We start from the raw sequence: 26,787 nt of genomic DNA, 5'->3' as shown, positions 1-26,787 counted from the left end.
TTCATCTTGAAACGGATCATAAAATATTTGTGTACTTTCCATCTCTGCTGCTTTAAAAATCTGTCCTTGGCTTATATATAGGAAAGTATTAAAGACTAAACAGACAATCCTAATATTTTTAAAATAAAATTTTATATGTACAGAGGGTAATTTGCAGGATGAAACTCTTGTTCTCACTATTTATTCAGGATTTGAGAAGGAAGCAAAATAAGTGCATTGAAACTGCTTTCGGTTGAATGACTAAATATGCAATAATTCTGTAAATCAGTGATACTAATATGTTTTTTGTGAATGTAGCTTCAGAAGTTTGACAAGACTATGAAGCTCCTAATGGCTGCATGTAGGGTAATGAACTGTGGATTCCCCATTTGCTGGAAATTAAGACAAAATGCAAGATTAACTTCTCTGTCCATGCCCAAGAAATACAGGCATGATGATGCCTGTATGGCTTGGCTCAATTTCCAACAGTATAAAGATATCACCTTTCTGGTCTGATTCAAAATAGAAGCACAAAATATAAGTTGATAGAAAAGCATGCTATTCTGACTTATTTATTCTGGTATTTTAAATCACTGCTCATTGCCCCAGACAACTTTGCATTTGCAAGACAGAATATTACGCTAAAATCACTGAAGTATGCAGTAAGAAATCTCTTCTGCTTCTCAACTATTCACTGTGTATTCAGTTTGTTCGTGCTACAGGGATGGGAGTATTTAAAAGAAATGAAGAATGGGGCTGGGGAAGGAGGTCAGGAGTCTTGCTTCAGAGTGTCCTGCTAGACCACACAGGCTGGTGCTGCTTTTGCATTATTGCACAAGTGGTGGTGTGTGAATAAAATAGATTTGAAGTGCCAAGATATACTATCATGGCAAGAAAGCATTGGAAATGATACAGCATGATTATCACATTAGATATTCAACTTTGCAAATAAGCTACTTCTCCAATCAGGAAGAGAATTAGGTGAATTGTATGGCTCCAGAAGGAAGAAGATGAGGAATAAACAAAGGGGATGGAGTGAAAACAGCATTACCTGCTTCAGGTGTTACTGATGATGAAGGTAGGAGAGATAATACTGGACTTGGCATTGCAACACTGTCAACAGCTGCTGGTTTCCTTCTGGTCATCACATTACAGGCAGAACTTTCCATTTTACCATGAAGTGCAGTCTGGTCTGCTTTTAAGTGGGAACCTGCAATTCCTGGGGAAACAAAACTTGGATGAGTATTAGTACTGCAACGTGTCTGGGGATATATCTGAAGAAAAGAGAAGTCAGTTGCTGTCCTTGCTACATTGCTATATTTTCATATTACCTTGTGGATGTATCTGCAATACAGTCTTGATACTAACAAGGATCATAACTGTTATTAATTTTTGATAATTTTGCAGAAGGGTGTACCATCACTGGTCTCTATAAACAATGGTAAACCAACAAAACCTTCCACATTAGTACCATTTTTTCTAAAAAAACATGTACACTCTGATACACATATAAAGACAGATATTCTTCATAACTCTATTTAGTGGGAATGCTGATGTATCATTTCCTGTAGTTCATTCTCCACACATTGTTACGTACTTCTGTGCTATAAACACCTGATGTACTGGGTGTTTCATCTGAGTAAGGAGCAGGTATCAGAAACAACCTCTATACGCAATTGCCATCCAAATCACATTAGATTTATTTTTCAGGAATTCCCTTCCTAATTAAATTTGCCTTGCAGCTCATCAAAGGGAAGTGAGGTAAAAAAAGAAAAGAGTTCTTTGTCATATATCTTTCTACCTACAGTTTACAATGCATAATAAATGAGTGGTAAAATATACCAAAGAGATTAAATATTTCAGAAAAGTAAAAGTTATGAACTTATGGCTGGCAAATTCCTCCACTAACAGTATTTCTCAAACTCTCTTATAGTTTACAACCATTTTGCTTGCTTGTAAATATATGAAATTTAAGCTGCTGGCATGGAAATTTGAAAACCTCTTCCAGTCTCTGTTATGTTTGATTTCAACATGATTAGGGCAGATATTTACTTAGCAGAGATAATCCTTCATAAATTCCTTCTTTTTTCACATCTTAACCTGCACATGAGCCACAGATGAAATGCACTGGATTTTGGCAACTAAATTATACAATGATTCAAAAAATCACAGAATGGCTGAGGTTGAAAAGCTCCTCTTGAGACCACCTTGTCCACTTCACCCTGCTCAAGCAGGGTCATCCAGCCCTGGACCACATCTCACCAAATAAGAATCTCTCCAAGGAGGGAGAGTCCACGACCTCTCTCTACAACCTCTTCATCCCCTCTGTAAATCTACATCGTTCAGGAATAACCTGTGTTTCAGCTGGTGCCCATTGACTCTTGTTCTGTCAATGTCTGGCTCCATCCTCTCTAATCTTTCCCATCAAACATTTGCATATGTGGAAACATCTCCCCAAGCCTTCTCTTCTTCAGGTGGAGCATCCCACCTCTCTGAGCCTTTCCTCATAAGAGAGATATCCCAGAATCTCAATAATCTTTGCAGCCTCCGACTTGACTTTCTTCCATATGTCCATGTTCCACTGGTATATCAGCCACTCCTCTGAGTTCTGAAATTCTCTAGACTTGTTGAGGGAGTTCTCTACCTCATCAGCCTTCTCATTAATTGACATATTAAAAGTTTTTAGTCCCCATATCATGAGGTGCACCTCTACTGACTGGTCTCTAAGTGGATTTTTTGTTACTCATCACAACCCTCTGAGACCAGCCAGTTTTCAGGCCATCACAGAGAACATTTATCCTGCCAGTGTTTCATCATTTTGTCTTTAAGAAGCTGAAAAAACTCAGCGGTAGAACTCTTGCTAAAGTCAAGATAAAAAATGTCAGATTGGTGAGGCATGATTTCCACTTCACAGATCTGTGATAACTACTCCTGGTCATCTTTTCCTCCTTCATATGTTTGGAAATGCTCTTCACAATTACTTACTCCATCAAATTCTAGGGGTTGAGGGGAGACGGAACAGCCTAATTCTTACTTGCTTTTTCTTCTTGACTTATTGAACTGATATTTCCTCTATTCTAGTGCTCAGAAACCTCTCCTGTTCAAAAACAACCAAGTAGCCCCACAGTGATACCAGTCGGATCCCTCAGGACCTTTGGGTACATCCTGCCAAATTCCACAGATTTATGCATGTCCAGTCCATTTAACGGTTTCCTAATTGGATCTTCCTCCAGGAGTAAGTTTTCTTTCCACACTAATCTTACAGACCTAGGATCCTCAAAGGCTAGTCTTACCAGTAGTGATCAAGGCAAAGAGGACAATCAGTCTTCTGCTGATCTTTTTCAGCCAGGGTCCCTGTTTCATTCAGCAAAGGCCCCATCTTTTCCGTAGGCTATTTTTGGCTGCTTTATGTACTTTACAAAGCATTTCTTGTTGATTTTCTGCCTAGGTTCAACTCCAGATGGACTTTGGCTTCCTAAGCCACTCTGCCATGCTTGAACAAAGTAGCTCTAGTTCTCTGTGTCAGCTGCTTCCATGCCTCTTTTGCTTCCTTTTTGTACCTGACATTACTCAGAAGCTTCTTGGTTGTGTCTGGTTCCGTCCCTGCTCCGGGCGGGAGATGACCTCTGGCTAGCTCGGGTCAACACAGCCACAGAATGTTCGCAGTTCGGATGGGCACGCAGGCTATTACCTGCTGGTCAGCTTCTCGGCAGCTAGACCAATAGTGTCGTGACAGCATGGCAGCAAAAGAGAAAAGGCTGGCTCTCAGCTTTGCAGGTTAAAAGATGTTTATCAGCTCAAGAGCTGAGGAGCAGAGAGAGCGCTCCGGGCTGAGAGCTCCGAGCTGAGAGGCTGAGCGGCTGAGTGGCTGAGAGAGTCCCTCTGCCACCTTATAAGCGGGGGAGGGGTTCCAGGGGCGGGTACAACAAGACAACAAATCAGGGGATTCAGGGGGTAACAAGGTGTGCCCACCCCCAAGCCCTGCACCACTAAAATCCAGAGCTAAAGGAATTCCCCCCAGGGGGCCTATCACCTGAAGCCCTCTCCCTGAGATTTCGCAACCTGGGAGGGCTCCTCAAAGTGATAGACAGGCTGCCCCAGAGAGGGGGGTTGGGGCAGAGGGGATGTTACAAGTCAGGTGAGGAGTGGGAGGACTGACGCAAAACACCTTATTATACAGACAACACAAAAGGGATACAGAATTGGGGAATACAGTGAAATGAACCATAACATAAACTTCTTATAAAAACCTAATAAAACAGTTCTGCACCACCACACTTGGTCAATCATGAAAATCTCCTGACATCTTTGCCGAGTTTGATTTGCCACTCTGATCTGGTTTCGCACGTCTCCACAATATTCCTCGTCCAGGCCAGCAGCAAACCTCCTGGCACAGCAGGTCAAGTCAGCAGGTGGGGGGCCTTTATTCCCTGCAGCACTGAACGCCCCCTGCCACCCCTGGCTGCACCTGGATAGCACATGGTGGTTCCTCAAGACTTCCACAGGTGCTCTGACACGTACAATCACAGAATCATCAAGCCTGGGAATGCTTCCTAAGACCAAGTGACACTGTTCCCCCACCACTGCCAAGGCCACCACTAACCCGCGTTCCCAAGTGCTACATCCACATGGCTTTTAAATCCCTCGAGGGGGTGGAAACTCCAACACAGCCCTCGGAAAACTGTATCAGAACTGGACAACCATTTCTGTGAAGAAAGTTTTGTTAATATACAATTTAAAGCTCCCCTAGAACAGCTTTCCTCTTGTTCTGTCCCTTGTTCCCCAGCAGTAGAGTCTGGTCCCCACGTGGCTGCACCTTCCGATCAGGGAGTTGTAGAGAGTGAGAAGGTTCCCCCTGAGCCTCTTTTTCTCCAGACTGAGCCCCCACCCAACTCTCTCAGCTGTTCCTGGGACTGCAGACCCCTTTCTCTTTTGTGTCTCTTCACTGTGCTCAGCTTCTCCATACACCAACCAAAAATTTCTTATGTTTGTTATTTGGAGCTGCTATGAACTGTCCCTATTAACTTATTTTTCTGGCACATAAAATGAGAAATATCATCAGATCTGCAGGTTGTCTCAGAAATTGTGGAAGAGATCCCTATCAGATTCAGGCACAGAAAGGCTACAGTGAGAGGAGTCTGAAAGACAGGGGCACAGAATGGGCCAGTTTGGGACAAAACCAGTGAAACCATGACCTGGTATCAGCTGGTGGATTTAAGGGAGGCAAGAAAGGGCAGAAATAGTCATAAGCGACACAGTGTTACAGGTCACAGCTTGGTGGAGATAAACAGAGCAGTTAGCGTGCCTGTTAGATCATGCGTCTTTCCAGAGCTTCAAAAAGTATTAAGCATCTCAAATTGTATCCAATAAAATTCAGTCCTTCAACCTGTCTCTGTTTGGCTTCTCTAGTGCAAATGAGAACAATATTATACCCCTCATCTCAAGAGCAATCCTGTGAAAATAAAATTATCAACATTCATGAAACATTCATCTATTTATACCAAGGCTTAGAAATTTGGAATAAATGAGACATGATGTCACACACGGAATAGCAAAAGGCAAACCAAGCTCCCAAACAGTGGTTCATTGGGTGAGCTCTATATAAGCTCTATATATTGAATAAAGCAGTGTCCCATAGAATTAGTGAAATATGTGACTAGGTAATTACCCTTTGGAACTGTGTGCACACCTGAGGTTTCATCACTACAGAGTGCTTGGGTTTGTGCCTTAATATTTATTCATGAGTGTAGCGTGTGCACAAGAAATGTGCACATGTGGGTGCCACGTATCAATACACACACACACATATATGCATGTGCATATGGTACATAATAATGCTAACAACCTCATAAATTCAACATCTGGTTCTAATTAAACTGAAGGGCCTATACAAAGAGCCATATGAAAACGTGCAGCTGTAACCTGTTGACCTCTATTGATAAAAAAAGAAAAAAGTCTGTGAAGTTGTGTTTCAACATATCAATCATTCATTTTCTCAAAGGTAATCCCCCACAAACCACTTATCCTCTCAAATCTCTACCTGCACACAGTGTTTGCATTAGGGACCTTGATTTATGGATCCCCACTCTTTGGATGGAGACGCCAACTTCCTGTTGCCGTGGTTACTTAGATCTTGGTTCAAGGTTAAACTACTCCCAAATCAAAATCAGTGGCAGGCATAGCATCTAACAGCCAGGTTATTGACTACCCTAGGATGCTTAAAGGTCAAAGACCAAAGTGCTGCTCACTGCCTTTGGGGTGAGTCAATATTTTCAATATTTTTATTCTGTTTCTTCTGAAGAAGTAGTTGCTGCTCAATTACCACCTACCTGGGTTTAGCAAGGTCATACAAATCATTGAGGAAAGTCCTCCCCCCGCAGAAGAGATACAAATGTAATGAATTACTTCAAAGTCTATATGGCCCAATTGCAGCTCATCGCTGGTGAATCATGGGTTCAGACATCTGTCTCTTGTTTTAGTAGGTTGGTTTCTTCAGCCTGTCTCCCTCACCTCATTGAAAACCCCATCTACATTGAGGAAGAAGTGTAATTTATGGATCTGGAGCAGTCGATAAGGGAGAACCATCAGTTTTCTTGCATGGATACCAGAATGCAAACAGAGATTCAGAGGCATTGTTGGAAACACACAGAGGTGCAACAATTTGCTCACAAGGCTTTGATGCATGTTGCAGTAGTGGAATATCTGTCCTTCAGTGGATAGACCTGATGGTGTAGTGTCATCACCTCTCATTGGACTTTTCCTTCTCATTTGGAGCACTCGGTTCAGAAGGCCTTAGGTAAGAGAAGGCCCTAGTTCAACCCATCTATGAATCAGGTGAAAATAAATAATTTGCAACACCATCACAGGGAAGTAGGAGTTTAAAATTCACACACTCATTTATTAAATCAGTATATTTTATCCTTTGACACTGCCCTGGAAAGAGAGAAGATTCTGTGGTGACTGGAGCACCTTTGCTATGGAGACAGGCTGAGAAGAGATGAAACTTGTTCAGACCATACAGCCCCTTCCAGTACTTGATGGGAGCTTAAAAATAAATCTGAAGGGTGACTTCTTTGCACAGCCATATAGTGATAGGACAAAGTGGAACTGATTGAAATTCTAAGAGGGGAGTTTTAGATATTACAAAGGAATTCTTTCCCATGAGAGTGGTGAGGCCTGAGGCATAGAGAAGCTGAGGCTGCCGCTGGATCCCTGGAAGTGTCCAAGGCCAGGTTGGACAGGCCTTGGAAAAACATAGTGGATAGTGGAAGGTGTCTCTGACCATTTCAGGGGGGGTTGAAACAGGGTGGGGTTTAAGGTCCCTTCCAATCCAAACCGTCATAGTATTCTATGATGTATGCTTGTGGCCTGATCCTGACCTTATTTATCACCTATCTGTTAATCTTTGTGCATTTCCTCCAAATTAGAACACTTTTCATCCCATGAAAGACCCATCCCTTAACTCCCCCGAGTCTTACTGGTAGCACAGACAACACCACATGCACATGCAGGTGAACAATGGCCAGCAAAGCAGGAAGGAAATCAATCAGTGTGTATATAATGAGAAAGGGCATGGGGAAAGGACGGCTTTAAAGCAGAGGCAGACATGAATGTGTTTATCAAAAAAATGTTATGATTATAAAGACATAATTGTCGCTTATCTCTATTGGAGCTGCTGCCTCCGTTTTGCCCGGGCTAGCTCGAGACTGTGACCAGACAGGAAAACTCCCCAGAGTCCTAGAAACCAGGGGAGTGGTGGAGGGGCTTTTCACGAGAGAGAGTGACCCTGTCTATGGCAGAGGAAAGGAGTCAGACTTGGAAGAGGGTGAGTCCAAGGTCTTTATTCCACCCTTTATCCTGTCCTGATCGGACACCTGTCTCAGTTCTGCGGCTCAGGCCAAGCCTTGCCCAGGCCTCGTGGTCCGGGGCTTATATCCAGGGGAGGGACTAAGGGAGGGGACAAACCAACACACAATGAGGGATAAGGTGGGAGTGGAACAGGGTTGGAGGGACATTCAAAGACACCAATGGGAACATAAAGGGAGGAACCTCCTCGGCTCCTGCCCTGTCACTCAATTTCCTTACTGAACTCTCTAGAAGCTGGGAGGAACAACTGAAGGACAGGCAGGGCCCGAAGGAAGGGACTGGGAGGAATGTGGGAGGATTGACAGGGAAGGGACAAACCTTGGAACATAACATTTCTTAGAACAGGGGAGTGCAGAACATTATAATGAAAATGAATAACATAAAATACAATCCGAAAATAAATAACACAGAGCACAATGCAACACATAATCACTGTAATCATAAGTAAAAAGATGATTCAGGAGAAGCATGATTCTAGTTGAGGGCAAAGTGGCAGAAAGCTTCTGTAGGAGGGAAGACAATACTAACTTGAAACTGGCCTTTCCTTAAAGATTTATAGCATTTTTCATTCACTGGCTAAGCAACTTATGAGCTCTAACTGATATTAATACATTAATTTTAAAGACATTGTTTTTAAAGACAATTGTTATTAAGTGCTAACTTTTCAAGCAATGTGGTCCAACTGCATTGTGCTGGGCTCTGTACAAATGGATTCATTTACTTGCCTTGCTTTACTGTTAAGTCATGATCACCCTGCTTCTTGCATTCATCTATTTTCTCTCATTGTTTACTTGCACAGAAAGATTCTTGGACAACCTGCACCTTTTCTTCTTTAATCTGTGTACAGAATCTAGCACAGTGTGCACCCAGGGTGGAACTCAAAGTGCCAGTCCAAAAGAGATAATAAATGCTAACTTGCCATTGGAAAATGGAGAAAATCAGCTGATAAAAATTGATCTCAGTGAAGCTTCTAGTAGGGAAGATTCTTCTTTAGAGAGTTCATTGGATTGGATTTGTAGTCCCCACAGATTTCTGGAAAGCCATAGCTATACTTAAATTGTTTATGTGTCTGACCATTGTTATTGGAAAACTCTTACAGATGTTTTTTTCCTCTCAGTGTCTTTGCACAATGTAGCTACGCAATGCAGCTGTAGAGGAATGCACATCTAAGCATGCAGTTAGTCATAGCATTTGCATTTTGATAACTTCCCAGTTTGGAATAAAGAACTAGAAGAAACCTTGTATCTTGGTGTATCTTTTTCTTAAGGCTGGTTTTAAATAAATCAGTCAGAAGTTTGCATCATATTCCAGAAAGGAAAACTGTATTATTACGTGATAAATGTAGTTAAGGAAAGTAATTATTCTTCTTAAAGTAATATTATTATCTTTCTAACTTATGGAAGTAATTTTCCTGGGTTCTATTTGACATATATTATCATTTTAAATAACTATACTTTCAATGTAAAGCATTGTTTTATGACTTTAAGTCCTTTTATTGTCCTCCCTTTTCCACCACAACTTTAAAAACTTCAAATTCTGCCTTTTCTAAGAGTGATTTTCTGTTTTGCAGAATGTGTCCCCCTGAATAAAACCAAATCCCTGTGGAATAATAACAGAAAAAAATTACTCCCATTGCCAACAGGCAAAAATTTAAGAGATGAATTCTGCTTTATTTCATTCTAGTTATTTTCCAACCTTTTTTTTTTTTTTTTTTTTTTTTTTTTTTTTAATCGGAATAGCTTTAGAGAAAGAAAGAGGGAGACTGCAAAAGCCATCCTTAGATAGTTCTTCTGATCTTTATCTCTGGTAACACAGTCAGAAGAGCTAATACTATGATGATAGCTTTGAAACCTCTTAGGAATTGAATAAAAAGAAGTGATAGTGATGAACTCCCAGCTAATAAACACAGAGTGCTTATTTCTGCAGAATGATCAATTTCCAGATGTCCTGAGGCTTATCTGATACAGTTGATTTACTCATTCTCCCTCACTTCACTAATAAAGCTCAAGTCCTACATCAGATTAGAGAAGAACGAGATTTCTTAAAGGGGCAGGAGGAGGGCTTGCATCATAGTACACAAATGCTCTGAGACACACTAATCTCTTCTGCCTCCTTCTATAACCACCAAGCTGTCCTAAACAGCTGCCTTCCTCTGCTGAAATCATATACTTTATCTGCTTTGGGTAAGTATAGTAATGCAGACAATTAATTTGTTATCTTGTTAGTGGAAATTTAATGCAATGATCTAAAAGAACTCTTACATATTGTGATAAACTTTAGTGCCTCCAGGGCACTTCTCCTCCATAGGACTCATTTCCCATCCCATCCATTATGTAAATGAGATGTGGAAATAGTTTAGTTTCCCTAATGTATTTGTACACTGATGGATTGTACAAAGTCAGCCCTACTGAAACTAATGAGGTTAAATGCATCTTGCCATTCCTTTCTACTTGGGTGAATCTCTGTGCCTGTGTTCAAGAAATGGAGTGTGAGTCTTCACTTCTTTATGAAGATAATTGTGTTTCCTGATAGGAAGCACAGTGTCAACTGCTGCAATACCTGAAGCCTGGCAAGGCATCTCTTCAGTAAGCAGAGCAACTGCTGTGGCTCTGTGTAGATGTGGAATTGTCTGGGGAGGATTCAGATGCTTTTCCAGTTTGGGGACAAAGGTCCCAGGGCCACAAGAGCTGCATGCAATGATATGAGTATTTGGTAACTATGTAGTTGTCAGCATTATCAATGAAAGGGTTAAAACCCAGGAGAATGGGGTAAGAAAGCATTATTTTTCTGATCATCAGGATGAGTCTCAAGATTCCATTGCTCAGCCATAAAATGTAAGTACGGATTTCTTCCTAATATCTTATCTTACCCTGCACTCTGTCAGTGTGAGGCCATTCCACCCTTCTGTTGTCACTAGAAGCCCTTTCCAAAGTCTGTCACCAGTTCTCTTGGAGCCCCTTTAGGCACTGGAAGGGCCTCTAAAGTATGCTACATCTCTTCTCCAGCTCTCCTAGCCTGGCTCTGGAGCAGAGGTGCCCCAGCCCTCTGAGCACCTTTATGTCCTCCTTTGGACTTCTACCAACAGGTCCATATCTTTCTAATGTTTGGGGGCTCCAGAGCTGGACACAACACTGAAAGTGGGATTTCATCACAGGAAAGTAGAAGTGGAGAATCCCCAACTTCAGCCTGCTGCCCATGCTCCTGGGGCTGCAGCCTAAGAGGATGATCAACAGCAACTTGAATTTTAAATGACCAGTCTCCTGTGTTTTTCATATTTGTGGTGAATTAGACCTCCTGGCAGATGCAGTCTTGCTCTTCTTTGCCTTTTGGTTTTGGTCTGGATTTCCTCTTTCCTGTACCAGTACAGGAAGAACCACAGACCTTCTTCCTTGCCTGCATATTGCCAGGGAGAGTCAGGAGACTGAGGGATATGCAGCATGCAGCCTCAGTCACTGAAAATGAAGTCTGTGCGTCTGGAAGCTCGGTCTTTAGTGAATTGCAAGATGAACACTTAGTGGAGTTGGTGGGAACAGTTCACAGTCCAGGGCAGCACAGGACAATCATGAACGGTGACTGTAAAAGTGCTCCTGCCCTGTCCTCTCCAGCCCCACTGTGTGCCCTTCCCAGGCCCCCAGCCCTTCAAAACAGACTGGGACTGGGATTCCAAAATATCATGGAATAAGTCACCAAATTCTTGGTTGATGTGGTGTGGTGGTTTGGTTTGGTTTTTTTTTTTAATGCCAGGAAGTAATGAACATGTGAAATTAGGAATTTTAGTGGAAGTTGGATCAAAGTAGAATACAGTAATTATGTGCGGGTGACAGCAATAAATAAATTTAATGAAAGGAAAACTAAAGGGGTCAAAAGACTAATTCAGAATCAAAGGCTCTGAGTTCTCAGGCCTTGTGAACAGACTTTTAAGTTAAAGGGTTCAGAATCAAAAGCTTTTCCTGCTTGGAGACTGAAACTATAAGTTGAATAAAAATTTACAGTTTACAGTTGTTGGAGACTGTCAGAATTAAGAGGGACAGACAGAGACTGACAGGGTCGTAGAAATTAAATTTGCCATTAAATATCTCAGCAAATAAATCTTTTAATACACAGTGATGAAGAACTAAATTATCTCACAGAAGGGATAGGACAAAAATTAAAATCTGTGAAAGAGGTGACATGAAAAAGCGATGTTTGAGAGAGGATGGTTAGGTGGAAAAGTGAGACAAAGGGCTCTGTTCTAGAAAATATGAAGAGCCATTAGGAGCACTGAAGGGCAGAAATTAAAAGATCTCCACGTAGGGGAAAGGAACTACCTAGAATAAGAAGTCATTCCAAAAGAAGCTGTCACAGTGGATGAGGATTTGCTCACTGGGGAGAAAGAAAACAGAAGACAGGATTTCTTTCTCAAGAACACAGCTGAGGGAAGACAGATGGGGAAATTCCAGTCTGTAAATAATGAGAAAAGTCAAGGGTGGTATTTTGAGTTGTTGTTTTTCTAAACAACAGGGATGATCATTTTTAAATGTGGCAGATAGAACCGATATCCCCTAGGCAAGTAGGGTTGGGAGCAGTTTGTATTTATCACAGATTAAATGGGACACTAGCAGCTCTGGTAGAAGAGTGCTGGCATGAAGCATAGCCAGAAGAGTCAAGTTGCCAGTGGGGGGAGGACGAATGATGAACAAGGGCTAGGCTGGTATAATGATGGGAGTCATTTTTCAGGCACATCCATGGTACAAAAAGTGATCAAACCCAAGAGATGTTATAAAAGTAATTAGCAAAATTCTTGCTTAACAAGTTAAATCAAAACCTTCACTAAGGAAGGACAATGTTCCTCCAGAAATGGCTTTATTCTCTGTGTGTGTGTGCATTAGCAAAAGAAAATATATGTTTGCTGCCTGAATGAAGCTAATATATTTCTCTTGCTAACATAAATGTTATATTTGCACTACACCAACTCAAGCAGTCCTGTGGTGATGTCTCTATTAGAGAAGTAAACTGTGTCAGGGATATTGCTTGAACCCAGGAATCCATCTGGTTACAAAAAAGAAGAAGAGAACCACAGTGGAGGGAGCACCTCCACTGTGGAACTTAGTTCAGTGATATCTGAACTGATCCCCTGAGGGGTCCACACCTCTCTGGCTCACTGCAGCTGCAGGTGAAGGTGGCTAAGAAACCACAAAGATACTTGGGGACAGGTAGATAGGCAGAAAGTCACAGGGCTGACAAAACCATCCAAAGCTGCTGATTTCTAAATTAGTATTTTCCTTGCTGGGCAGGGCAGCAAAGCAGTTTCATTTTTCTTCTTTATCTGTAATAAGCTGTGCTACAGTTCAACAATCAGAAATACTCTGAGTATGATATGCATTTGAAGTGAAATCTCAGTACTTAATAAGAGTCTCCGTAGACCCTGCAATATAGAAGAGGTAAAACTACAGTGTAACAGAGGAGTTTTTGCTTTTAGAAGTCTCATGTTGGCTTTGTTTTAAAATCTGAGTCCATTCATCCCATTTTAATGCTGATTTATCATTAAATGTGTGCTTTCTTTATCAGCAACTGAGATGAAAAATAATGCTCACTGGGAGTGCGTTTATTGTTCTTCTCTTTTCTTCTGATTTAAGATCAATAGATAAGGGGTGTTTTCTCACCTTTCATGAGGAAAACTACAGTAATTGACTTTATTATTAAAACTGAAATCTGTTTAAATAGAGGTATAGGAAACCTCGTGTATATTATTGACAAATAAACTCAGCAACAAATAAGTTAAACAGCATTTGAAAAATACTAAAATATGTGAAAATTATCAAGTACAGTACAATATTTGGCTTTATTTAAATAGCTCAGTGTTCCTATGAATGGAGGAAAGACAGTCAGGAAATCAGAATTTTCCTTGAAGTTCATCCTTTTGCTTTTATCCAGTTAAAAAACCCAATGACACACTATTGTTCTGATATAAACCTTATTGTAGATTCTTCAGTTCTACATTCTTTTAAAAGGAAAATTCTGAAGAAAATACTTTACTCAGGGTGTTTTTCATTAAAATTGAAGACTGCTTTCTATAACAGTGGAAGAAGGATGGCAGAGACACTACGTATAATAAGGTCAGAGAGTGCCTCTGTGGAGCAGATACACAAGAAGGTATATGACTGATGAAGAAAAGGTTAAAGAGGTGAGGAGTGCAAAGTGGAATGAAATAGGGAAATAGATGGAAATAGGAGACAAAGAAGAGATTGGAAAGAAGTTGGAGGAGGGAAATCACTTATTATAGACATGTGTGAAAAGCAGATTGACAGGAAGCAGAAGAAAGAGCATACATGGAAAAGCCTAAATGCTCTTAACCACTGACATTTGGAGTTATGCTATCAGCTTCAAGGTTGCACATCTATGTTTGAGTCACTCTAAATTTGCAGAGAGATTTTCTTCATGGTTTGGGTGCAAGCTTGTCTTCAGCTTTCACATTTGCTAGAGCCAAACCAGAGTATTTTAGGTTCTCCAAACAGTGAACTGCTCTCCCCACAGCCTTATACGCTCATTTTATAGCACCAGGCAGACAAAATACAGACTGGTGGATCAGGGTAGGAATATGTTCCCTTTAAACATCTTCTCTGAGAGAGTATCATGATGATGCAAAGATTGTGCAAGCAAAGATTTTTTTTTTTTTTTTTTTTTTTTTTTTTTTTTTTTTTTTTTTTTTTTTTTTTTTTTTTTTTTTTTTTTTTTTAAATTTTGACTGCTTTCCTGGGGTGGCAGAATTTTATTGTACAAAAACAAAGATGGAACAGAGACAAAATTTGCTGAAATTCTGGCCCTGACTGAGACTTTGGTCAGGTCATAGCCGTATGGAAAAAACAACGAATATCAGGAAACGGACAAGCACAAGCTCTTCTTTATGCTTAAAATTAGGTTAAGAGTGTACTTACTTTGTTCAGGACTCTGTGTTACAGTACAGATTGACATGAGGATAGGTCTCAGTTTCAGACAATTGTTTGTAAAACTGGCTTTGTAAGTTTTGCAGAAAATATAGAATTCTGGAAGGAAGACATCTAAGGGGACTTAATTTAGCAGCTTGGGTGTAAAAAGGAACTCAGGCCTTGTTTTTTCCTACTGGGACAGGTGCCCAGGAAAACAGCTCAATCAAATTCAGTGTTTCAAATTTTCTCTTCATAAACTAATCTATGGATTTGTACTTAACACCCTCCCAACAATGTTTTCTTTTAATAACAAGGGTATAGTGGGTTTACCTCACTTTAGGTGGCAGCAGCTCGTGTTTCTACACAAAAGCTGTGTATTTAAGGCTACAAAGACGAAATTAGTGCAGTCAGAAGAGTGAAGTGGGTGTTTCAGCTGAAAAAGTAGGGCCTACTTTAGTGCAAGATTATATATGTTCCAGGCTCCATTAGCGAAATTTCACTGACCATAATGAGACCTGAGAAATCTAACTCAGGCAGCAATCTTATGCTGTGGATATCTAGATTTGGGTGAGAGCAACCATCCTCCCCCTGAAGCTCTGTGGTCAAATCACCACTCAAGTGTAAATTCCTCCCACTCAAAAGGAGAGGCTCAAATGCAGATGGTGCATCTCTGGGTCAGGATTCTTAAGTATAACTACGAGGGCACCTGGTTGTATCTGAAATGCCCTGAGGTATTTGAAACATCTGAGGGAGGCTGGCAGATATGATAAAGGGCTTGATACAGACCTCTGCCCTTCTCCAAGAGCAGCTGGAGGCCAGGCAGGACATTCTAGGCATTTCTATTGACAGTTGACAACTATGTGTGGGCAAGCAAATCAAGTCCTGAGCCTACATTCTTACTGGTCCCAAAGTCTCTCGAGGGTAGGGAAAAATCTCGTCACTGTAAATATTCCCTTGTCACCTGTGAAGGAGCAGCATATACATGTCCTGTCAACTCTTCCCTGAGCAGAAGGCAAAATGGCTGTGATGCTAGGCGTAAAGGAGTATGGGCAGGAAATTTAAATAATGGAAATGTCCTCTGATCCTTTATTTGTTACCCAGGCTGAAAATTAGGAATTTTATTTTCCTGCCCCAAGGCAGGAGTCTGTGGCTTCATGTTATAAAGGAGCAAGCATATATTTCTATTTCCAGCAAACAGAGAATTATAATTAATATTAATATTAATAATAAATCTGTCAAATCCACAATTTAAAATTGCAAGTGGCAGAAGAACACAGGAACTTACAGGATACAGCTCTACAATTGCTATTTTGCACAGAATAAATCAATGAAACAAATATAGCCTATCCAACAGATAGAAGAACAAGTGCATTCCTAAATGCATAATTTGCTTAATCTGTGTTTGAAACTACCTCAAAGCAAAAAAGGCAATGCATCTCAGGATGATGAAACAACTAACTAAACTAAACATTTCCTCTCCTCTCTTGTTTATCCATTCTGCATTGTTCATCTAGTGTTGGTACAATTCTCTGGAAACAAAACCATCATGATGACTTATGCTCATGTTATCACTTAAATCCAGCTCAGCCTCTCAAAAAAAAGCCTCTTTAGGCAGCCTAAGTTATGGTTTTGTCTTAAGCTGGGTTTCTCCACAGGAATTTCTCTCCTTTCCACAAACAAAAGAGCCATTTCATCTAGAGCTGTGAATCCTCAGAGATAGAAAAAAAATCCCCATGAAATGCCAAAGACACATGAGTAAAATGTCTTCATTGATGAAGATTAACTGTTTAAATGAAGAGAAAAGTGTTGAGCAACTGATGGGCAATTCCAGGGCTTGCTGTGCTATTTCTGTATCGCTGTGCGGCTGTTTCTCATTCCAGGAGTTAAAGGGAGGAAAAAAAATCTTCTCTTTTTTTAGACAATCTGGAACTACTTGGCATGTGACTTCTGGAGTGTTTGAGACAGACTTACAGGAACATCATGAACATTTATCAGCCTAGGCCCAAAATCTTCTTGTCTGCCTTGTATCATCAGTCATCATGCTAATGAAAATACTAATGGCATTTCAATTGCATTTCAAGAAAAATGAACTGTTTTGACTGAACAGGAATTAGAAAAAAAATTAAATTTTTGTACAAAGAGCATATATTTCTCCTTTTATTATTAATATTAATTAGATGAAGAGTTTGGCTTCAATGAAGGCTGAGGTCCCAACTGTGCAAGTAACATAGACATACAAAATGAGAAACGAGCCATATCACTAGACAGAGAAAGGGAGAAAAAGAGTTAAGAACAAAAAATGGAATAGGAAACAAAAACACACAAAATGTTTTCAAAACACTAAGTGTTGTCTTAGCTGAGTTATTTTAGTGTTTCAGATAATCAGCAGAGAGAAGGAGACATCTCCAGAGGTCGCTTCATGCCACTTGAGCTAGATGCCTGTGCTTGAGGACAGTTAACTGCCCCTGAGTTACCCACACTGGCTAGTCCAAACCACACAAACTTTCAGAAGTCAACATATGAATGGAAGGCAAACAATCTCAACACCACTTAACAGCAAGTCAGCAAGACATGCAGCTTGGTGATAGAACAAGAGGAAATGCCCTCAAGTTCCATGACAGGTTTAGATTGGATGTTGGGAAAAACTGCTTCATTGAAAATGTTGTCAAGACCTGGCACCCAGGCAAAGGCTGCCCAAGGCAGTGCTGGAGTCTCCATCCCTGGAGGGATATAAAAGCTGTGAGTATGTGGCACTTGGGGACATGAGTTAGTGGTGGCCTTGTCAGTGGTGGGGGAACAGCTGCACTCATGGACAGCTTTTCCACCTAAATGATTCTGTGATTTTATGTGTCACACTCCTGTTCACCAACCCAGTTCCCTAACACAGAGTCCATCTCAGAGTTATTGTTGAGACGGGTGGAAGCAAAGCCCCTCCTCTGGAGCACAGGGATGGAGACACAGATGACTCATCTCTCCAGGTGGCACCACACAGCCTGGTCTTGCACTGTCAGGATGGAGCAGGACAGAGGTACCCTGCAGATGAAGGTGTCAGTCGGTGGTGCTGATGGCCAAGGTGTGCAAGCCCAGGTTTCAGTGCAGCCGTGTGCCTAGATCATGCACTGTATTTCCTCCCTCCTGCAGCTGACATTTTCTCTGGAGACTTTACTTAGACATTCATCATGACATCTTCACAGATGGACGATGTCCAGAGAGCAAATTTTGACTGTTAACGTTTTTCAACTGCCACCTTTACAAGCTTTTTCACTTTTTTTTTTTTTTTTTTTAAACTCCCAATCCTGTTGAAAAGTTTGAGCCACAGAACAGCTGAGTGGGTGCAAGGCATGTGACCAAGGCAAACCCACTACAGATGGGGTGCCCTCAAGAAGTCTTGTAATGGATGTATGTGGGTGGCTTAGTGTGGGATGAAGCTGGGACTGGTGTGAGACAGAAAGGAGGGGCGTTTGCTCCCAGACATTGTTTCTGTGTGGCATGGGAAAGCACTAGTGCCTGCACCAAAGGGTAAGCACATTTGGCAGCCCAAGTCTGATCCTAGACCAAATGCTTTACATTTTGGAAATTTTGAGCAAAAAGATGGAGAGGTGGGAGATACAATGCTTTGCCTTAAAAAAACCCAACAAACCAAAACCAAGACAAACAAACAACCAATTCCCCCCCCCCCCCCCAACAAACAAACAAAACAAAACCATGAAAAAACAAAGCAAAAAAACCCAGCCAAAATTTAAAGACAGTGACAGTGGAAACCACAACAATTCCTATGTTCCGATTTGCCCTGCCATGAAACCAGAACAAATAGGCTGTGGCAGAGTTTTAAGAGTAGATTATAAAACACCCCATTGGAGCATAAATATCCCACATTGACAAAGTAATCTCTGTGGGTCTCAGTGGGCCTGACCTGGTGCTGCCCTCTTCCTTGTATAGTCATGAATACAAATGCAAGGTGAATGCTGGCTGCCTTCTGATCGGGTGACATTTTACACCCATGTTACTGATGTCAACAACTGCATGAGGGAGCAGAGAATCGAACTCAGGATAACCACTTGCAGAAAATAGAAGAGCAAGCTGAAGGCATGTTTCCAAGCAGTCTAGGCATTTCAGGACTGACACTTTACATGGCTAAGTCAATCCCTTTTGCACTCCCACATTTACTTAGGGAAAAGTCTTGTGCTTTTTGTTGTGCTGTAATACACTGTTTGAGCAGATACTGCCCTGTCTCGACAGGAGAGCTGTTTTCTGTTCCTGCCATCTCACTTTGTGAGTACTAAATTAGTGAGAAGGAATACCCCAGCAAAACCACTCAGATATCTCTGAGATCAAAGCCTACAACCTTTGTCTCTGTTATGCAAAGGGAGAAAAATTATGGCTTGTCTCTCATTCTGTTCAAACAGTCCTTTCTTTTCACGCAAACAAGCAAACAGCAAATGCCCTATTCCCACCTGGCATTGCTGCAATGCTATGTTTGAGGCTTTAAAAGCGTAAAAGTCAAACCATTCAAAATGATGGGTCCCGTAGCTAATGTAACACAGTCCCAGGGGTGCCTACATAGTGTATGGTATTGCTGCACATGGTATTAACTTTTATGCCTTCATCTATATATGCAATGTGGCTCATTTATGGTCGCTCTGAGAACCACTACGTTTACATAAATTTTAATTTCCTGTCTTTTGTTTGTTCTCTTTATCATCTTTCTAAAACAAAATTTTCCTTGTGAATTTTAGTGCTCAACCAATTATCTGCAGATGGAGGCACAGGAGAATTGACATCCTCTGATTTTTCCATGTGGCCCTGGCAATGTGCCTCCGCTTCAGTTTGGGCCCACTAGGAGTGGTGGAGCTCCAGCCGTGACACTGTATTTCTACCAGAGCAGGCCTGTTCCCACAGGTCATGGCAAATTTGGTCTTGTGTCTCCTGGGATCTGGCCAAAACCTTCCTGCTGAGTTAACATGGGCCATATTTATTATATCATAACTCACTTTCCTTGTTTTGTTTTTCTTTTAAATGGATGTGGCTTGTGAATTGAGGGAATATGGTAGTTGACTTTATACATCTATGCATGAGTTATATGCCTTCAGATTTTGGTGTGAAAGCCCTTTGTCACCTGCTCTGATAACTAAAACAAGGTGTTTACAGCTGCTTGAAATACATCTTTTGTTGAAGCTTGCAAAACTAGTGCCTTGCTCAGAAAAGGTCTTGTTGTAAAACATCACAATAAATGATTGAAACTGTAGAGATACCAGTTGCACAGAAACAAAATCCATGATGGTCCAGCTACAAATTAATGCAGTGATCTTCATGAACTTATAATTAAAATTCAGTGTTGACAGGACCAAGCCCTGCTGCTATATTTTAGGGAAACAAAGAATAACAGATAAAGCTAAATTATAATAGGTTGATGCAGCAAATGCAAGAATAATATGGCAGTTCTCAGCAGCTGTGATAGGAATCCTTCTTCTTCTTGAATAATAAAGGCTTTGGCTAATTTTAACCAGAGCTGAATCTGAAAAACCTGCAGTTGTATGTGACTCACAGAGCCCTGTGGGAAGAGAAGGTAGGGGGAGATATGTGTGTGTGGGTGTCTGTGTGTATAATCTAACAGTGCCCAGAGCTTTTGAGATTCTGGATCACTTCAATTGCACAGGCCAGGTTCATTAAAAAACCTGGCTACATTCCAGCAGTTAAAATTGAAGTGGCATATTTATTGCATTTTGCTCAAATAAATCTGAAAACGTGTGAATCTTATCCCTCAGAGAGATGGACTGAAGGAGTAAACAGTTTCAGGCTGGCACTCAGCGGAGGGGCGCGGCGAGGAACAAGATGCGGGAGGGTCACGGTCACAGTGCACTGCAGGATGCTGGAGGAGCCAGAGGGTTTGAGAGGCTGAAGGCTCACTCAGTCACCATTTTCTGTGACTGAGAAGCTGCTGTGCTCACCTCAAACCCTCTGTTTGTTTTTTCTTCTTTATACTCTTCTGCACATGCGCACACACATATGCACACGCACACAGAGATGCATGCATATATTTTAAAGAGCTCCTCAGCTTATGCAACTCTGCTCTGCAGCCCTCTGTGCTTTTCCAGATGCTGTTCATGATGCTGGCACCTCACCCCACTTGCAGCTGCATTTAGCTGGGATTCAATTACAGCCTGTCTTGCAAAGGCAGATTGGTTTTTCAAAGATAACATATTTTGGGGAGGACTTTTTTTTACCCCTCCGGAAAAGCCACTTTTTTTAGGAGGGGAAAAGCATGACTTGTAGATTGATTTTGCCAGGTGCTGGAAGGCTCCAGACAGGTCTGTAGCACTCTCAGTGTTGTTTTACTTAAGCACTTAGAGAATGTGCAATACCCCACAGGTTCCAGTTCTCTGAAAATAAGTTCTGGCAGAGCAGGCTCCAAGCTGCTTCCATGGGGAAATTATCAGAAACAGCACATAGCTAACCACTTTTATTAACACTAATTTTACAAACAGCTTAAAATTAGGAAGCCTAAGTATTGATTTTCTTTTGTTTTTCTTTTTTGAACAGAATATTTTAGGAAGGACATTAGTTGGGTGTTGCAAAATTTGGAACTGAATGAATAGTCCTCCAAAGCCCAACATGAACTTTCTTGCTCAGGCAATGTGTGTCTGTTCCCAAGATGATGCTGTGCAGAGCGGTGGTCCCATGTCTTGGCAGCAGGGTGGGAAAGCAGGTTTGCAAAGCTGTGGTGTACTCTGGCATTGGGACTAAGACTAAGACTAAGACTAAGTCTAAGACAACTCTGAGGAGCACAGGGGCTGGGATGACTGTTTTCAGCTTCAACTCCATGTTTTCAATTTATTACATCGTCCTATTCAATTATTAGTTGCACTAATGAGTGCTAATTAACAATGTTATTGCTTTCCTCAAGCTTTGGATGGTGCTCAGAGGCTGAACACAGTAAGCAGCTGCAGGACAGAGACACCATTGCTTGTAAAGAGACTTGAGAAATCAGAGCAATTTCATACATCCCTTATACCCAAGACTATGCAAGCAGTCTGATTTTCCGGGTTGCCAAATGTTTGCCGGTGTTTTCTGGTGGAATGTTTGGGAGCAGCCAGTAGCAGCAACCTTTGCAACCAAGGAGGATAAAGCATGACGTTTTGATGGCTAATGTTGTACAGACACTTTGGTAAGTTGGTCTGCTCTCTCCTGCCTCAGTTTCCCCTGTCTGTAACAGGAGCAGAAGACACTTTATCTTGGCCACAGGGATGACAAAAATAGTATGCTACATCACGAGGAAATAAAATTGCTTGCTCTAGAGAAGATATGGTGTCTCTTAAACGAAAATAGGCAAAGGCTGTTTTCTGATTTTTGGATCAGACAGAGAAACAATATTAATTTTATTTATTAGATTAGTACAGCCCTAGCTTTCCTCAGTCCTTCTATGTGTGTTTTATTTGCATGCCATTAAATCAAAATGGTCTTTTTCAAAGACTTACTGGAGTCAGTTAGTTGCAGAAGAAGCAGCTTTAACACAAAGGAAGAGAACAGACTTGGGAAATCAGGCTGCATGACTTTGATGAAGGAATTTCCTCAAATTATAATAAAGATGGAATAGCTAAAGCAGGGAGAGCAGTGAGAAGCACAGTGCAGGCGTGGTGCAGCAGCGAGGGCCCTCAGTGTGTGTCTTCTTTGTGCCACTGAAAGGCTGATGGAGCACTGAGCTTTCACAAGTCTCTCCCTGCCAGTTTGATGTATTAAGCTGTAGAGGGAAAGCTTGCAAGGGCAGTGAAGGAACCACACAACATTAAAGGGATGCAGGAGTGGCATGTGGCTGGGAACAGCTCAGCACAGCCCCCTCAAGCCCAGCTGGGGTGCTCCTTCTGCCAAAGGGCCTGAGCACAGACAGAGAGAGGTGAGAGGCGGGGCTGGGGTTTGCTTTGCTAAACTTCCCTGCTCTGGGTTTGGTTTTGGGAAACAGCATCCAATGGTGGTTCAGATTGAGTTCCTGTTTGATCTAAATCTCAGAGGTTAATGACAGTTTCACATGTGTCTCATGATGCCATTTGCTAGAGCAGTGAAAAGGGTTTTCTTAATATATATTAACAGATGTGGTTACCCAGAATCCCTGGAGTGAGAAACATGATCTCTATTTCAAATGGGTGAGACTAAGCAATCCCATTGATTTTGTATCATGGTTTCTCTTGCGTTTTAATGGGGAGGCAAACACTGTATCCTAAAGGCAGAGTTTCTGTATTATACCAGTTGCTCTTCTTGGATGAAGACAGAATATTTAATTCCTTAAATAATCTTTATTTTTCTGATTAGTGAATTTGGAGACAAAAACAGCAACTGAAGGTCTTCTCCAGAGGTCTTAAAGGAACATCACCATCATACCACAGAGACACTGGCACAAGATGGTATCACAGGGACTGTGGAATAAATGAGGGGTTTGATCCATGGAGGACAACACCGAGGGCCTTCAGCATCTCTGAATTTCATTCTACACAGTAAAAATAACAGTCATTGATAACTATTTTAATGACCTGATCCTCAAGTATACTAGATAGAATGTGGTGAACAGAGGAAAAAGGGAGGTAGTTTACCCTTCCCATTCAGGGCACTTACAGCCTGCAGCTCTCTATTTCCTGTACCTGTTATCCTCACCTGCATATTGCTGACTACCTAGTGGGGCCCTGAAAGTGTCTTGGTTGCTACATGATTTTTCACATCAGAACACGTACCTCAACAGCTTTATTTTGTAAAAATAATATTAAAAAAACAAACAAATAAAACCAAACCAAACCAACAAACAAAAAACCCACCAAAACAAAACAACAACAACACCCCCCCCCCAAACAATAACAACAACAAACCAACCAAATAACCCCAAGAAAACAGAACAAAACAAAAACCTCAAAAAACCCCTCAATCCAAAACACGGAGTATAGATTTTTGTTGACAGGGACGAATTCAGGGTCGGTAAGGAAATGTTGTGTAAATATTAGCCCATCTGACTACTGGAATGTGTTTAATAAAGACATTTTTCATGATAGCATGAAACAGTGTCCACTAAATCTATGACTGAATTTCTATTGACTGCAGTGTGCTCTGGATTGGTCCAAATACAAATTAAAATAACATAATGTAATATAATATAACTGAAACATCTATTTTGTCAATTTGATGCATGTGTATTTAGTTGAAAGATTTCCAAAAAATGGAGCAAGAGTTGTGAAGCTAAATCTCCAGGCCTGACTTTAAAGATTTGGCTAGAGAAACGTGTTTATTAAGGCTAAGCAGAAACTCAGCGAACACAGTTTAAAAGTAAAGGCACTGCCTTGAAAGGCAGCGCCAGCTCCCTGCTAATTCCCTCTTCCCTCAGCACATATATTTTCCTTTATGGAAAAACAAGGAGCTCGCAGACCACTTGTGTGGCGTGTTATTTGTCGCCTGCAAATAGAAACAGGCATGTGGCAGGCCTCCGAAAAATGCAGTTTATAACTGTAAGACCAACTGACCCTCAACTGTGGCAGCACTTTGTGGCCCCCACATACAAACAATCATCTATTGATTCCCAAGGCATCCAGCTTCAAACCCGCTCTTGTTTTCCAGAGACCTCCAGCTGCAGGAAAAGACACTATCCTGGCTAATTCCCGCTGCCTGGGGGCTGCTCGGTATTTCTGCTGCTTGCTTGAAGTGTTATCAAAATAACAACGGCTTGCAAAGCAGAATTATTGAATGTTGATTTTTTGCTGTTTCAGAGTTGAGGCAAGGAACTCTTGACTGCACAAATGGGCTTTTATTGCTGCCCTTTTGGTACATCTGCCAGAAGGAATATTGAGGAATATGATATGGGAAATATACAGCACCAGGAGGAGGGATGGAGTAGATCAACCACCACCCAGGGCAAATTTCAGTGAATCAAAGGCCATCCAGGAGAGCTGCTTAAGCCTCTGTGTTCTCTTATAAGCACATTACTCTATGTTTGCCACAAACAAATCTGCTTTATGGGCTACAGGGAAGACAGAGAGGGACCTTAAAAAATGAGACGGGAAAAGTAAATGCTCTTGAACCATATTTCAGATCTTTGTCACCCCAGCAAAAACCTGCATTTCCATCACCTCCTTCAATAAAAGTTGAAATTATTTAGATCACTTTAGTATGTCAGTAACTTGAGGGTGTAAGGTTCACAGCTGGGTGGCACACACCACACCTCTTCACCAGCCATTTGGGATGGTCTGTGATAGCACAGAATCAGGGAATCATTAGAGTGGGAAAAGTCTTCTAAGTTCATCAACTGCAACCATTAACTAGCACTGCCAATCCCACACCAAAACAATACTTTTGCTTGGAGAATGTGGTGTAGTCTGTGATGGGCAAGGATAAAGCTGGTGACTGCACTCCCTCCCAGGCAAGGCAGCAGCTTGTCTAGTCTAAGCAGGAAGGATTTGTGTTTTCACTGGTACATTTAACTAATTGAAAGTGCCTGATGGGCATGGTCAGAGCTTGTGACTCAGTTTCGAGATGTGTATCTCGGGATGGAGATTCCATTGACTCCTCTCCAAGGACTATAATTACTGACCTCTCCAGTTGTCATTACCCTCTCTCATCCCAGATGAAACAGACCTTAATCTCTAGTACTGAATGAGATCCTGATGGAAGATGTTGCATTATTCTTAGTGTGAGTCATCCTAGTAACCCAGAGCGCTGACCAGGCACAGCCTCTGGGGAAGGTGCAGGATCCGCTGAATCTCTAACAAAGTGAGTCACAACCCTCACTCCCTCCTGGCTTTTCTCCCAGGTAATTATGGTACTTCACTTTACTAAGCATCTGACAAATTAAAAACACACACACACACACACACACACACACACACACACAAACAAAAAAACAACCCCCCCAAAACCCCAAACCAAACCAAACAAAAAAAAAAAAAAAAAACAAAACCCAGACAACAACAACAAAAACACACACTCCCCCAAAAAAACCACCACCACCACAACAAAACAACACCAAACCAACAAACAAAACAAAAACCAACCAACCAACCAACCAAACAACAACAAAACAAAACAAAACAAAACAAAAACCAAAATCCACCAAAAAGAAAAAGAAATAATCTGGGCTTGTGAGGCTTGTGTAGAAGGGCTAGAAGGGCTAACAAGTTGAATCCTGAAGGACAGCACCACATAGGCTACAGAGATGTTAATTGCTGCTTAGGGACCTGAACTTCCTAAGTGATGAGTATCTCCCAGTAGATCTAGTGAAGGTTTGTGGTAGAAAATGTTTGCCCTTACTTTCCCCTGAAAGAGGCATTCAACAAGCTCACAAGAGTAACAAACAACACAGTCTAAAGCAGAGGAGCTGTGGCTACATGTAGAGCAAGAGCCTGAGGGAATTTCCTTTTTTGTCTAAATCTTACTGTATAAAAAACCAACTGGACAAAGATTGAAAGGGAAATCTGGGTGGTAATGTGAGCATCCTGTTCTGACCAGCATACAGAAAAACTATGGGAAAAGAAAAGCCGCACAGACAAATTGTGCCAGCTACTGCAGCCATAACAGCTTGTAATTTCATTGCAACATATTTTTCTTAAAAGTGGAAACTTCATAAAATGAGTGATAAGGCCATGTCAGATGTCTTTAAATTTTTTTTAAAATTCCCCAAGAAAACACTAAAAATAAAAAAAGCCAAGATGAAGCTTTCTTCTGTTGGGGATGTGAAAAAATAACTTAGTGCTCCCTGCAAATACATGAAACAATGAGTGGAACACAATGGAAACTATTTCCTATTTGTAAATATTGAGAAGATTTGAATCATTCCCCTAATTATTGATGTCTGAGACCACTGGAATCTTTTGAGGTGTTACAATATTGTTAGAACATTGGGATCATGTCTCCACATGATAATTCAAGATAAAGAGAATGACTCAGTGAATGTTTTACTGGGAGGCTGTAAAAGCAATCAGAGGTGAAGTTAATCAATGCTGAAATTTTATGTTTATGGTGTTTTGACAGCCCTAAACATGTGATTACAGAGAAGGTACATACACAATGA

General features: G+C 41.2%; 1 protein-coding gene across 6 annotated transcripts in view; it reads right to left on the bottom strand.

Annotated features, from left to right (window-relative positions):
- Positions 1-26,787, bottom strand: part of SETBP1 (SET binding protein 1) — a 271,500-nt gene that overhangs the window by 6,678 nt on the left and 238,035 nt on the right. For all 6 annotated transcript variants that reach the window (XM_040089732.2, XM_040089733.2, XM_040089735.2 and 3 more), the window contains one exon: positions 1,031-1,198. In XM_040089732.2, the coding sequence (XP_039945666.1) occupies positions 1,031-1,198 (168 nt within the window). The remainder of the gene's footprint in view (positions 1-1,030; positions 1,199-26,787) is intronic.

Source organism: Hirundo rustica, chromosome Z, assembly GCF_015227805.2.
Source record: "Hirundo rustica isolate bHirRus1 chromosome Z, bHirRus1.pri.v3, whole genome shotgun sequence".
Classification (NCBI taxonomy): domain Eukaryota; kingdom Metazoa; phylum Chordata; class Aves; order Passeriformes; family Hirundinidae; genus Hirundo; species Hirundo rustica.
The sequence above is the reverse complement of the archived record's forward strand: the minus strand, read 5'-3'. Positions and strand labels throughout refer to the sequence as shown.